The sequence below is a fragment of the Cannabis sativa genome, chromosome 1, assembly GCF_029168945.1.
Source record: "Cannabis sativa cultivar Pink pepper isolate KNU-18-1 chromosome 1, ASM2916894v1, whole genome shotgun sequence".
NCBI lineage: Eukaryota > Viridiplantae > Streptophyta > Magnoliopsida > Rosales > Cannabaceae > Cannabis > Cannabis sativa.
Genome location: NC_083601.1, coordinates 32,605,720 through 32,621,086, shown reverse-complemented (window position 1 = coordinate 32,621,086; position 15,367 = coordinate 32,605,720). Strand labels below are relative to the sequence as shown.

At 34.4% G+C, this 15,367-nt stretch overlaps 2 protein-coding genes across 5 annotated transcripts; both read right to left on the bottom strand.

Annotated features, from left to right (window-relative positions):
• Window positions 1-129: 129 nt before the first annotated feature.
• On the bottom strand, window positions 130-6,059 carry LOC133033478 (transcription factor GAMYB-like). Of its 4 annotated transcripts, none has more exons than XM_061108237.1 (6): window positions 5,955-6,048; window positions 5,389-5,488; window positions 4,264-4,657; window positions 3,443-3,869; window positions 912-1,899; window positions 130-765 (listed from the first exon to the last, which is right to left on the bottom strand). In XM_061108237.1, the coding sequence occupies exons 4-6, from the start codon at window positions 3,800-3,802 to the stop codon at window positions 449-451; spliced, it is 1,665 nt and encodes a 554-aa protein (XP_060964220.1). In that variant the 5' UTR covers window positions 3,803-3,869; window positions 4,264-4,657; window positions 5,389-5,488; window positions 5,955-6,048; the 3' UTR covers window positions 130-448. The 4 variants fall into 4 exon arrangements, with proteins under 4 accessions (XP_060964220.1, XP_060964219.1, XP_060964217.1 ...); XM_061108236.1 differs by lacking the exon at window positions 5,955-6,048 and adding an exon at window positions 5,701-5,934; XM_061108234.1 differs by lacking the exon at window positions 4,264-4,657 and having other exon boundaries at window positions 5,955-6,059.
• Window positions 6,060-7,965: 1,906 nt separating this feature from the next.
• LOC115723733 (protein FAR1-RELATED SEQUENCE 5-like) lies at window positions 7,966-9,603 on the bottom strand. Its single transcript, XM_030653209.2, has one exon. The coding sequence runs from the start codon at window positions 9,601-9,603 to the stop codon at window positions 7,966-7,968; it is 1,638 nt and encodes a 545-aa protein (XP_030509069.2).
• Window positions 9,604-15,367: the final 5,764 nt, after the last annotated feature.

Sequence of the window (15,367 nt, the reverse complement as noted above, 5' to 3'; positions counted from 1 at the left end):
CGGTATTAATCTTCATTGTTGTTTAGGCAAGCAAAATGTAAAACTTCTAAACTCATAGTCATAGTGCGTCTAATTAATACAACACTAGAGTCTAGATCTACAGGTGTGAAACCAAAAACAAAAAATGAGTGAAGGAATTTAAGTGAAATAAAATTCACCAATAAGCAGAGTCACTTCAATCAGAAAGTTCAAGGTTCAATGTTCAAAAAAGCATAGTTATTCCGCAACCACTGAAGATCCTGCAAGCAACTAAACACTTAACCAGTTATGCCTTTGCATATATCCATAGTTTTGCCTATAAAAAAGCAACTAAAAAGAGCATAACCAATGAACAAAATAACCACGTTTATCAAGTCTCGCTCAATCCTGCCGATTCAGGTATTGAGTAAGTACCACTTCAATCAAACAAATCAAGAACATGAATGAAAGTGGTGAGAGATTTATCAAATCAGAGGTGCTCAGACAATTGACACACAGATGGCATGGCATTCCACGAATAATGACCAAAGCCCATCATGTCTTGACTTAGCGATGCAGTGCTAGCAGCCATGTACTTGTAGTCATTTGTCGATTCACCACCTAGAACACTTGCAAGGGTATTGTTTACCAAGGTCTGGTCCACGTACCCAGTGGTCTGATCGAACCAATCTGACAAAGGTAACGAGTCAGGGCGATCGAAATGATTGAAATTAATTTGTCTTATTGGTTCTATCTCTTTTGCTGCAACTGAATCTGCATCAAATGGTTCTGGTTTCACAGTGTTCCCTAGAACAATAACAATGGCAGTTGAGTCACATGAATAGTTGTTGTACTAGAAAAATCTAAAAACAAAAGAACTAAGCATTTCATAAGCAAAATAAAATTAATAAACAACAATAACCTTTTTCTAAACCATGGAGAAGGAAAATTACCGGGAAAGCTGTTTAAGGGTAGTGGTTCGTCCAGCGAACTTCCACTGGTAGTAATGGGCTCATTCAAAAGTGAAGTAGCAGAATGACAAAAAGGGGATTCCCTGTAGTCTTCCCATTCAGTTTCACAAAAATTTAAAGGGTTATTATCAACCACATCACAAGGAGTTATACTTGATGAATTCGGACTCTTCTCAGATAAATGTCTCTTTCCACTGCTCAAATTCTTCGATTCGTGAAGCAAATCTTCTAGAAGGCCACTATTGTGTGGTGTAGAGCACTCTGGCTCAAACACATTAACTGATGGGGGAGATTGCATAAAACTATCAACTGAGTCAAGTAAAGGTGGCGGGGCAGAAGTGGCCCAGGCACCTAAATCAGTTTCTGTATATTGGAGTGAAGGGAGCTCCAACTTCACATTCCCATAAATGGGATTGGAAGCAGAAGAGTTGCCATTTGCAAGGGCATGGCTACCCTGTGTTACATCATAAGGTAGCAGGATCTTATTAGGATCAAGATCCTCCTGGAAAGTTGGCCATGGGTTAGCATCTTTGCCAGGATTAACATTTTCACACTGGTCAAATAGAGGATATCCATTCTGGACACACCCACTGGAATCTGGGAAATCATCTGATGTTTCTCGAAGACGCTTCTTGCGGTTAAGTGTCATGTAACTATAATATTGAGGGTGAACTATACCTTTCATAGGCATAGAATTCATAGACATTGTAGGAAGTTCTGAAAAATATTGCAAGCCATCAGGGTTTCCATTTAAGCCATTGAAAATAACAGGAGGTATATGATTCTTAGCATTCATGTGATCACTCTGCCCTTTATCCCCACAATTAATTCCAGCAGTATTTTGCCCTTGATTTTCTTGACGTGCTTGAAGACAGAGGTCAGTAGGATACAGGGGCAAGCCTGCACGTAGACGTCTCTTAACGCGCGTATTCCAATAATTTTTTATCTCATTATCGGTGCGGCCAGGCAACTACAAACAGTAAAAAGAGACTGTTAATATGTCCTGTGCTAAATGAAAGATATTGCTTATATTACTCATAGTACATAAAGACTTCAATATACATATATTCAAATTCTCATTATTTTTTATCACAATTAAGATGAAATGCATACCCTTGAGGATCACAATTAAGATGAAATGCATACCCATGAGGATAGGTTGAATGGTTTAGGTTCAGGGTTCAGTACCATGAGAATGGGGATACAGATCCACACGGGACCTACCTAACAATTTGCTAGAGTTTCCTATCTCCCAAAAAAAGATTGAAGGGTCCAATATCAAAAACAAGTAACACAACAATGTATCAATACATGCATGAAACCATAAAGATAAATATACTTAACAGCATTGACCTAATAAATATATGTCATGCCTCTTTCTAAATTTATAGAAATAGAAACTATGTAAAAGGTTTTAACAATATTTGTTGTTATTAGTTCATGGACTATTACAGTACTAAACAAACTCTTTATTGCACTCTCATCTGGAAGCATCTAAATGCCTTTAGAAAAAGAAGAACAAAATTATTAGTCTGCATAACTGTTTATAATTTGTTTTAGAGAAAAATTGACTCATATTATTAAGAACTTAATTGCTAAGAAAGTAGAAGTTTCAAGAACTTAATTGCTAAATTACTGCAAAATAATAATTAAGTGAAATACCATTAATGTTTCACTTGATTATTTTCATTAACCCTAAAATAGATCAAGACTCAAGGAAATCATAATTAGTAGGCTATGGGTAGACTGACCGAAATTGCATTTCAATTTTAAGTACTTTATGTTAAAGAATTCAATATTTTTAGAATAGAGATGCAGTATTAGCATTATTACAGAATAAAATTCAAAGATAACTAGATGCTGTTTTCTAAAGAGCAGAAATTGAGCACTTAACACTAAGATCTATTCAACAACAACGGAAAAGAAAAAGTAATTGATGTTTATGAACGACCAATGGATTTCAAGTAACTTCTGTCTAATCAAGCATGACTGAAAATATTGGTGTTGATAGTAACATAACAATATCAATTTTTCATCATTGTAATCAAGCAATATTAGTTCTCCCTCCTGTTATAACTTTCTATATTCCTAAAAACAAAGCTTATTTAACAGGAAAAAAAAAACTTACAACACAGGCACAGTTAATAAAATGATCATTAATTATGCAATGTTTTAGAAGATATTTTGGAAGCACACCTTTGTGTGAAACACCAAAACAAAAAGGCTTACACCTTAAGACTGAATTTGGATTGTTAAGTTTAGCATAGGACTGAATATACATATATGTATAAATATATTGTGTGTATACAAAATTAAAAAGAAAAAACCTAACATTGATTCAGAAAAATGAAATGAAAACACTTAATGCTGTTGCTACTACAATCTAAACTTTTACCTTAGAATTGGATTTAGCTCTACGTATTATGCAGTTTTATGCACACTACATAAAAGTGATCTTTTTAATAAATAATTTTTTGATGAGAGATCTTTCTAACAAAATAATTGATACTTACTCGTGCAGCCATCCTTGCCCACTTGTTCCCAATCTGGGCATGGAGATTAATAATCAAGTCCTCTTCATCATTAGTAAATGCACCTTTCTTCAAATCTGGCCGCAAATGATTTGCCCATCGTAATCTGCAACTTTTGCCACACCGAGAAAGCCCTGAGTGCTTCTGAACTGCATTCCAGTTACCCTCCCCATGCTGTTGAACATAAGTCCTCAAAATTTCATCTTCATTGGCTGTCCATGGCCCTTTCTTTAAAACATGTCCCCCACTTGTGCTCCCTCCGTTATTTTCATCAATTAATGAAGAATCACTCTGATAGTGGGAGATTTGCCCATCTTCACTCTCATTTGTTGACCGGCTCATCTCTAAATTTGATATCAATTAAAAATGCCTACCAAGAGCTAAGAACCAAGCAAATGGTAGGTTGAACCTGAACATGTGGAAAATAATATGTTAATTAGTAGATTATCTTATCTACATGGCACTATGACAGCCAAGAAAATTTTCCACAAACAAAATAGGGTACCCTGTGCAAAATTTTCCACATGGCACTAATAGTTACTTGGATAATTATATTAACAAGTTAATTGCTTAAAAATATGTTGTTCTGATTTTCAAAAACGAAACTTCAATCTTGTAATAAACATAATGGGTTAATGATACATGAGAAAAAAGTGAGTGGAAGCAACCATAAAAGCAGAAGCCAGAAAACAAACAAAGAAATAAAAATTACAAGTCATTACAAATAAACAGCTCATCTTTGATGAAATCAGAGAATGAAACACCCTTGAATTCTTAGACATGTTATATAACCAAATAGTTACCTGATGTCTAGTTTCATGATCCCAAATGCAACCAACATTTCTCTCTACATCTTCAAAGATTCTAGCCTAGGAAATAGCCTTTACTGCTGTAACCCATCTGTCTAGATTTGCCTCCTTTCAAAAGCTAAATAACTTAAACCAGACCTCTTTTTTTACTCTATTATGTTTGAAGAATCATCTTTTTGTTCTTTCTTTCTTACTTTTCCTTTTTTTTAATGTGGAATCATCTTTTTCAGTCACAAATAATGATTGGCAGTTGTAGATGTTGATATCATTTTTAATTAATATACAATTTTCATCTCTTGAATAAAAGTGATACCATGTTAATATTTGCTAACTGCTTGTGCGTGACCATGTTTGCTAGTTCCTGCCGATGTACTATGTATTTCTATGTCTGTCCATCCATACGAGCAAAAAGACTCAAAACAGTCAGCAGTGAGAGAGAGCCTTAGATATTTACCCTATGATTACACAAAGTTTGGAAGTTGAATTTTGGTAGGGAAAGAAAAAAGTACGGAATGTAGGGGAAAAAAAGTGAAAAATAAATAAAGAAAAATTCTTATGTTTGGTATGGAAAGAAAAATTGTATTTTAAAAAAAAACCCCTTGATTCAAAAAAATTTCCATACCAAACATGAAAATTTGATTTTTCTTATTATCCACACTTTTTTTCCTACATTTTTCTTTCCTCACAAAAATCCAACTACCGTAAGGAATTTTTAAAAGCAAATCCAGTAATAACAAGTAGTTCAAGGCAATGAAAACTGGGATCATTGCAAAGTAGCACGATAAAATACCAGCCATGACTAAATCTTCGTACACAACTTACAATTCGATAGACAACTTGAGAAGAAGAATATAAAAAAAGCGAAAATTATAATTGAAAAACCAGAATAACCATACCCAGACAAGAAACGTGAAAGTAACATATTCACCGTGTGCATTAATTTTAATTTTTTTCCAAATGGCCATAAGAGAAATGGAAAGAGAAATAAATAAGTCATTTATTGCTGTAGTCCTCTCATTTGCTATTTAAAGACCAAACTCATTCAATTCCAAACACTTACCAAAAATAAATAAACAGATAGTACATAGAAAGAATTAAAAACAAGTTATAAATAATTACCTGATTCAAATGGGTAGGATTTAACAATAAAAATATCGTGATTTTTCTATATCTGATGATGAATTGACGAGCTGAGCTGAGCTGAGCAAATCGCGAAGACCTAAATGTAAATTCCAATGATCATCAGAAGTCAATTAAAAAAAACAAATTAAATATACATATTTTTTGAGATTAGACCCTCAATTTCTGTGCCGTCAAGAACTGAACAATGACAGAGTAAATTTCATTGATAGATCCAATTGAAAAGAAACCCTAGAAAACGTAATTGAAGGAGAAAAGAGTGAAAATTGTGATATGGGTCGAGATCGGAACCTCAATCTACGAAAGAAAATAAGGAGAATCGGAAGCTTAAGGATTTCAACGCATCTCAGCCTTTAGGACTGACACTGTGATTGAGATTCTTCATGAGAGAAAGTGAATCGTATTATTGGAAGAAAGAGAAGAGATGTGGAGAGAGAAAGAGATGAAAGGTATAAGATTAGGAGATAATAATGGAAAATCCAATGCGAAAATGGCACAATATGAGGTATTATAGCCTAAATTTAAGGACGAAGAGTACCACATACCTTAATTCTCCTCCATCTCACCATCCCTTTTGCTTTCTCAACTTGCCTTAGTTTTCTTTCTCTTACTTCCTTCTCCTATCACTTTATAATATTATTATTAATTATTTTATTATATATTTTTTCACTTTATAATATTATTATTAATTATTTTATTATATATTTTTAGGATTTTTCTGGTTTTTTAGTATTCACATTATTAAAATAAAAATAAATAAAAAAAAAATTGAGGATTTTTCAGGTTTTAGTAATCACATTATTAAATATGTACGTATGGAATCCTCTATACTTATTTAGGGAAACATTATTAAAAAAATGTTGTGCTTAAAAGCATAATTGTATTCTCTAATTAGCATGAACTAATTATAAAAAAAGTCACAACCACATTTGAAGTGAAGTAACATAATTGTATAAATTAAAAGTACAGTCTGTCCCAGTAAAGTAAAGTTATAGTGTTGGAGTTTCAGTTTTTTTTTTTTTTGTTGAACTTTGAGTATTTTCTTTTTTATAAAATTAGTATTTATTGTATTAAGTACAAAGAGTAATGCATATAAATTATAGGCAGCCGATTTTGTGCCCAAATGTGCAAAACACGGATTGGAATCCGTGTACGGCAGGTAGGTCCCACGTTAGAATAGTTATATTTTTTAATTATTTATTTAAGTTGGCAACCGGTTATTCTAGGTTTGGTAACCGGTTGTAAATTTGTATTTTTAATTAAAAAATAAAAAGGTACAATTTAATTACTGTTCACGTCAGTTAAAGTAAAAAAAAGTACAACAGCTTTACTGTTCGTGGCAGTTAATTGTACAAATATACTGTAGGCAGTGGGTCCATGTTGTCGGAGTGGGGTTATTTTGGTATTTTACATCATGTATGTAATTTTGGAATTGTAGTTGAGTACATAATATCACGTACCGAGTACATTAATTGTTTATGCATGCTGTTTAGTAAAATTAGTGTACAAAATATCACGTACCGAGTACAAAATATCACGTACAGAGTACATTCATATTTGTTCGTAGTACATTGTTAAGAATAATTTGTTATAAATTATGAAATTATGTGTTGGTATATATTGAGTTTTACGTTGGTGTATTATTTTTATTTTTATTATTGTGTATAAAAAAAATTAATTACTATGGAAATTTTTGACCTTATAAGATTGAATTTTCTTGGGTAAAATAATTCATTTGTTCATTAATTATAAATTTGAGATTTGTTGAGATAAATACCTTAAACACGGCAAACATAACATGAAGTATATAAATGTAGAGTTTTTGAAGCAATAACTAGAGTCATAAACCTTAAAACATCAACGGTTAAAAATAGCTAGTTATATATATGAATGACCATAGTATGATTCTTGTGTGGTGGAAGGCGGTTCAGGGAAATACGCGTTGGAGTGTTCATTGAATGAGTCAGTTGTTGGTTGATTGTGTGCTGACTGTTGCCCCGAGATCCGATGTTCGGTGACGGTTTGGGCACCGCCGATAATCATGGCACGATGAGCGACAAATGCGACAATGTCTTGAGTTTCTTGGGATCCGCTCCCGTTCGGTCCTTCCCTTGGATTTCCCGTACCACTTTGTTCTCACAACTTCGGGGTCTTTAATAATGTTGGGGTTGTTACGATATCTTCCGGGTTGTGGCGTACGTCCTTCCGGATTGGAACTCATCTCAAATTCTTCCTTGAACATTAGAGTTAGCTAGTTCAATCTCTTCCTTTGCACGCGTGAACGAATCCTCTGTTTTTGCTGCATAGAAAGTCAAGTTATAAGTTAATGAGCTGAGAGATCCAAACCTAGCCATCTCATAAATGTGTTGTTGTTCTTGGGCCGGGGGGTTAAAATGTAGGTGGAGATTTGTCTTCGCGGATTTGCTCCATCGCTTCATGAGAAGAGTATTAGGTATTCTTCTGATGTTTAATCTTTTCATTGTAGCCCATAAATGTCTACAAGGGTACCCCTGACTTTCATATAGAATGCAGCTACAGTGTAGTGCTCGTTGGCCTTCACAGTAATGAACTCGGTATCGGACTTCCGGATCTTTGAAACTTTCCAATGGTGTATATCTGCCACTCTCCTTCTTGCTCCTCACTTATGACAAAATAATTATTCTCTAAATCAAGCTGCTCAGCAACCTTGTGGTACATAGTTCTTGTGTAGAATTCAGCACATTGGTTGTAGTACGTGGCCAAGCATGTAGGATTAGGGGGGTGAGGTCGACTGCATCTGCTTTTGAAGTCATTTGCAGTCTCGTTGTGTCTGAGCTTTGAGACTGTCATATCTATGGTTGTTACGAACTCACGCAAGCAATAATTCTTCTCTAAAAATTTTTTTAGGCCGAGTTGATCGATTCGCAACGTTGTGTGGTTCTCATTCACGCAACGAATGAACCCCTTAAATAAGTTTACGCCTTGTTTTCTTGTGTCGAATGTTGTTTGGCACCATTCATTATCTGTTAGTTGTTGGGTTTCGACGACGTCTAACCATCTTGCTTCGAAATCCTCCTCCTCGTAGTAGTTGTACATTAGATCTTTAAATATTTTCAAGAAGATCGGATCTTTAACCTTTTTGGAAGCATTTGTATTGAGATGCCAAGCACATAGACGGTGTGTCACATCAGGCATGTGTTCCATGATGGCCTGTTTCATGGCCACATCTTGGTCAGTAACTACAACATTTGGCTTCTTATCTCCATGGCATTCGAGAAATTTTTGAAGTAGCCAACGATAGGATGGAAGCTTCTCGTGGAGGAGTAGAGCGAACCCGAAGATGCATGTGTTGAAATGGTGGTTTACGCCAATGAGAACAGTGAGAGGCTTATTGTACTCATTTGTCATGTAGGTGGTATCAAACCCTAGTACATCCCCAAAAGCCACATAGTCGACACGTGAGTTTCCATCTGCCCAAAATAAGTTAGCCAATCGATTCTCCTCGTCCACCTGATATACAACGAAGAAATTTGGATCCCTCTCTGCGAGACAATCAAGAAATCCCAACGCTCCTTCCGAGTCCGTCTCTATCTTTTCTTCTCGCTTGGCACCAGCAACCCTGTTGTAGACATCTCGAAGTTGACATGGCATTCTCTCGTAACCTCCACTTTGCAAAGCAACATGAGACATTATGTTGGCAGTTTTAATTCCAACTGAGTTCATCGACCTAACTTGGGCAAGCAAGCCATCGGACACTACTCGGTATGATCTCAAAAATTGTACCTCACTTGATGAAGCGAGGTCGTGATTGTGTATTGTGCTGAACTCTTTGCATTTCCAAGTGTTAGACGGTTGTGTGAGTAAAATACGTAATGCTGCCTGACATCCGGTTCTAGTGACATCATGAGGTCTCTTTTTTCTTTGTGTTTCCGTTATTGTGATTCTTTTGTAACCCTCGGAACAACAAACCCACCTGCGCATTACGATGACTCCGTGAGAACGTCGTACATCATCTTTTCTTGTGCCGAAACCCATCCGTTTCGCATACATTTCGTAGAATGCTTCCCATTTTCCCAGTTTGTCGAGACTCTTGCCTAGGACGTCACATATTTGAATCTCATTCACTGGTTTTGTGATGTTTAGCTCTGTTGTTATGCTTTCCCATTCGTAGGTTTGTTCCTCATTCATGTTCTCTGCTTGAGACTCGGCCTCCATATTGTATCTGTTTGAATTAACGAATTAAATGATAAAGTTAATAGGTAAGGAATGGTTTTCGAGAAAGATAAAAAAAAAGGACTTACTGATAAGTAACCAATTGTTCCTTCGACGTTAATGTGATGGAGTGGAGTTACAGTGTTCGATTGTTATTGATATCCAAGAATTAGAGATGAAGAGTAAGGGAAAGATAGTGGTGAGTCGATTTAAATTAGATTTTATGAGATTGAATGCCTCAGATTGTAGAGTAATATGGGTTGGTGATCACATTTAAGTGTGTTGGGCTGATATTAATGGGCCTTTCAAATATTGGAAACTCTATTCCACTCTCTTCGTACTTTTGAACAGTAAAATAGTACAATTACATTTACTTTTGAATAAATTAATTGGAAAATAATGTTATTGTATGATTTTTGGGTTTAGATATTTTGTTGAGTTGTATGGGTTGGTGGTAACATTTAAAATTGTTGGGCTTATATGAATGGGCCTTTACCAACCTTTTTTAATGAATTAAACCACTTCGTACGTCAGGATAAAAGTAATAGTACATTTTTGTATTTGTGGAGAATAAAGATTGAAAAGTAAGGATGTTTTTCTTTTTGTATGAATTGATGACATTTTTTAGTAGAATGGGTAGTTTCTCCCATTTATATATGTTGGGCATTTATATATGTTGGGCTGATATTAATGGGCCCTTCACCTACATCTTCTTATGAATTAAACCGTCGTTGTACGTTAGAACGATGCGTAGTACATTAGGTTTTACGGGAAAACGGGATTGATGAATAATGTTGACATTTGACCATACTACGTACGCCTACACGTGTATTTAACTGTGTAATTCAGAAATTTAACCACCCCTCTTTTGACACATCAGATGTGCCCAATGGAGTACATCCCAGTAGAGTACAGCTAACTAAAAAACGTACTATAGGGTTATTCTCCACGACTTATATAACACACTTGAGACGTTTTCCAATCCAGCCTCAAGTTTATAGAGAAATTAACTTGTAATTTAGTTATTAGCATTACATATATCAAGTATGAGTTCAGGTCCACACTGGGTTATTTTCAATGGACCAAATGAAGGTATCTATAGCAGGTACGAAGACGCTGTAAGCAAAAACACTAATTCTGATGCGTCCATAAAAATAATTCGTTATGAATCTTTCATAGAAGCTTTCTCTACTTTATGTCTACATGGAGAGACGGGACAATGCTTCAATGGGCAGCAAGTTAGAGAACTTTCTTTGTGTTAATGAGTTTCCCTGCATGTGGGATTCTGATGATGATAATGATGAAGAGGCTATCCTTAATTCTGTTTCCTCACTGTTTGATGAGGGTGAATGCTCTGGTGCAAATAAATCACCCGAACAGGACAACGTGAAAGATTCGACTGACAAAGGTGAGGACCGAAATGGAGATGATGTAGAAGTTGGGGACAAAGAAGGAGTGGATACTTCTCCAAAAAACAGTAAATGATGCTTTGTGTTAGTGTCCAAGTTATGTTATTTTATATTTTGATGCTATAATGTACTATCAGTATTTGTTATGAAATCTGTACTTCGGTTTATTTTGCAGTATTAATGTCACTTTCCTCATTAATTAATTGTGGAATTAAAAGTGAAGTGAATCATTGTGAAATCACAACTGCAAACAGAAACAAAATAGACTTAAAATAATATAGTAGAGTTACACACAACTATATATATAATGGAGGTAAGTTCTTCAATCTCATTAAATGGCCTAACAAAAAGTTGATAGAACGGCCATATGAGATGAGTTGTAACAAAAGTACACTACATATATATAAAATACCACGATTGAAACCGAACGGATGTTCAATCAAGTTCTATAACTTGAGGGAACTTCCGTTGAGACGGAGGGCTATTGTCTCTGAACGGGGACTTTGGTCGTGAAGGAGTTTCTCTTGGAGTAGTGATTGGTGATTCTTGTTTTACATGAAGTGGGTAGTGGGGTATGGACACCTCGGTGTAGTCGAGAATGTCATCCATGATACCCTCTAATTTTTGTCTTGAAGTGTTGGCTTCTTGCATGAAGTGGGCTGTATGGTACAGGTGTTCCGCCGGTTGTACGACTCTGCTTGGCCTCCGTGGCTCGTGAATGAGCCTTCCTTGTCAGCTTTTCGTGTTCGTGGAGAACAGACTCCAGCCTTGCACAGTTTGGACATCCTGACATGGAGGCTGAACGGAGTCTTGGACTCCGTGACGGTGTACCTACGGGTCTTGTGGAAGAGAAAGGATGCGGTGGGGATTTTGGAGGACTTGTTTCAAAAGGGTTGAAGTTTTGGTAAGGGTCCATTTGATTTAGGAAATAGTAAAACGGGGTTTCAAAATAAATGCTTAGTTTGTAAAACCTAACCTTTACTTATATAGTGGTTTGGTGGGTTGATGTACACGTAATTCGGTTCATGTAATTTAATAATGGATTTTTTTTTCCCAATTAAACCATTTAATAGTTAATAAATTTTGACAATGGTAATATCCACTTACGACAATCTAAAAAATCCCAATTTACCCATTTAGTTAACCAATGTTAATAGAGTGAATCAAATCCAAACAAAATCTAAGTAATATAAAAAAAGTACTATGTGATGTGACATTTTTCTATTAAAAAGAATAGTACGTACGGTTTTTTGATTTAAATAATAATTTCGATTTGAAGTAAAAAAAAAAATGTCACATCACCATCTTGAAATAATAAGTACATGGTTTAAATGGTGAAATAAAAAATGTGATATGACATCCACTCATTTCAGTAGTCAATAATTTATTAACATTTCACTTGTCCAAATTTTAATAACAAAAATGTGATATTACTATATTACAGCCCAACAAATATTAAATCTCCTTAAGTAATATACCTAGGTTTCGTGTTTGCATATAGTATCTTAATTAACTCAAATCAGGGAATCCCATGAGATCTCGCATGTCTTGAATTTGATTTGACGTTACACTGTGACATCTCTGACGTACGTTATTTAAAGCATATGAAATATTCCATTTAACGTCAGTGAGTACACTGTAGGACGTAGACAGAAAATTAAATATTGATAAGACAACAATTGGTTTTTTTAGTGAGTATGCAGAAATTAAAATTAGAGGAAATTAATAGTCCATACTTGGGTAAGAAGATTACAATATTTGGACAATTTTGAAATAATTCCCAACAATATAAGAATGTGGACTATTAAGAATGGGTAGTAGTCCAAATTTAGTACAACTCGTAAATAGGAAATGGTTGAAACTGTATTAAAATAAGTATTTTACGAATAAATATGTACGAAATTATAGTTTACATTTGACAACAACTTCTAATTATCTCATTAAATTCAAATATTGAGTAAACATAATTGCACCATACTGTATTTACGGTGTGACGTACTGTGCACAGATATTGATGTACGTTATTTTCAAACTTGAACTTATTGAGATATGGGAGATCCAGCTTAGTACATTGAAATACGTCACAAATATATTTGCTAATTAATTTTTGGGAACCACATTACAATTTTTCACATATTTATTTAAACATTACAAATTTCCAATATTAAAAGTGAACACCCAACTACCATTACCATTAAGATGTTATGAATCCGTGTTGGTAAAATTAATATTAAATATTTTCATTTAAAACCTGATTTGACTAGACTGTACACCCTATCAATCAAGATGACTTTGTCAATGCATTGGAAAAAGACATTTGGAAAATCCAACCCAAATTGTGAAGTGAGTTCAAATTTCAAATTAAATAAAATTTAAAAATAATAATTAATAATTTCAAAGGTATCACTAATTACTTGATAGTAATTATATGTCATTATTTCACTAATTTTGTACCATTAATCCGTATAAGGTCACAACATTAGGGTGTACCATCTACTTTGAAAACCCTAGCTCATCCACTTATTTTATTATGGAATTATTTTTTAAAATCTGACATTGCAAGTGTTGTTCGTAACTTATTGGAAATAGTGAAACTCAATGGCACATATTGAGTGAACATATTTCCATTCCAAATAAAATTTAAGTTTACGATTACAAAGACATACACAATAGAACGAAATTTGTACATAACTTAGTTGTATCCCAAAATAAATTAATTAGGATGTTTTTTACACTGAAAAATGTAGGTTGTATTGAGATATACTATAATATCAGTACTATTATCACATGATGCTTTATCTGACTCAAGACTTTAGTTTTCCACCCCGCGTGTCGATTTTGGTCCAGTGTTTGGCGCACCGACTACCGTATCAAATATGATAACACTCATCCCCCGATGGCCTTGTGGACTACGGGAGGTTGGGTAGGTTCGGTTGGGTGGGAGATTTGGCGGCGTCTCAAGTAGTTCCCTCCAGCCTAATCCACCAGTCCGAACCCTTCGTCAACATTACCTGAATATACATGTAGCACGTACATAAAATTTCTAAGAATCAATTTGTAATAATATAATATTGAAAAAAATAGACAAAAATAGTTGAGTTATTACCCAGATTTATTATGAGATGATTGATTGAATTGCTGAAATTTCCTTAATGCATCTACAACACACGGTTGTATTGCATACCAATCCTTCTGTTTACACATCTTCACTTCGGTGCAACAACAATACATAATTTATTTTTTCATATATTATCCCTACACATATGTGTACAGGAAGGGAGTGAGTTCTCTAGGAAAGAGAACAATACTAAATTGAGGTGTGAAGGAGTAAGGACAGGTAGAGGGGTATATATAGTACTTGTGGATGTGATTGTGTTGTGTAGTCTTTTCAAAAATTAAAAAATAATAATTAATAGAAACTAGTACGGCTAAAGATGGGGTGATATGACACCAATACAAACCTGATTTTGTCAATGCATTGAAAACCGTTACTTCAACATACCCAACCAACTAATAAATTTTCCTTAGAAGACGTAATTTGAACCAACCTATTGACCGGTTTTGTTATGGTTTGGTTCAGTTTGTACGTGTAAGAAATTAGTACAATTTGTGAGAGAAAAAGTTGTTATTAGTTTGTATTTGAATTCTAATTTCCAATAATCAGTTGACATGTGTAGGATGTATTACCTTCTTTAATAAAATAAAAAATACTTATTTAAATATACAAACCTTTGAAGTCAATATGAATGAAAATAATGTGTGTCATTTAAATATACATTTTGAATTTTCACTGGGTTAATATCAATGAAACTTAATTTTTGTCTTATGTTAATAGAATCTCAAACAGTACATATGATGTGACATATAACTATGTAAAACTCAGCTAAGTACGTTTTTACAATAAAATAATAATTTCAACACTTAAAGTAAACAACAAATCCTTCAAAACCCTAAAAAACAATTTTAAATAAATGAGGAAGACCTTTTTTGTATTTTAAAATAATAAACATTTTAATAATATTTTCCCCTCAATCCATATACGGTCAAATCAGTAGGTTGTACATGAGGAAGCAATTTGACCTAAGACTGTAAAAAACGCTGACATTCGCCTCCCGCATATCTTTTCTTCAAGAGTCTGGCGCACCGTTGTGTCAAATATTATAACACTCATTCCTCGGTCGCCTTGTCCACTCGGGAGGTTAAGGTTCGGTAGGATGACATATTTGGGTGGCCGTTTTGGAAGTAGTTCCCGCCACCCTAGTCCACCCATCCCAAACCTTCGTCAACATTTCCTGAATACACATGTACCACATACATAAAATTTTTAAGAAACAATTTGTAATAATATAATATTGAAA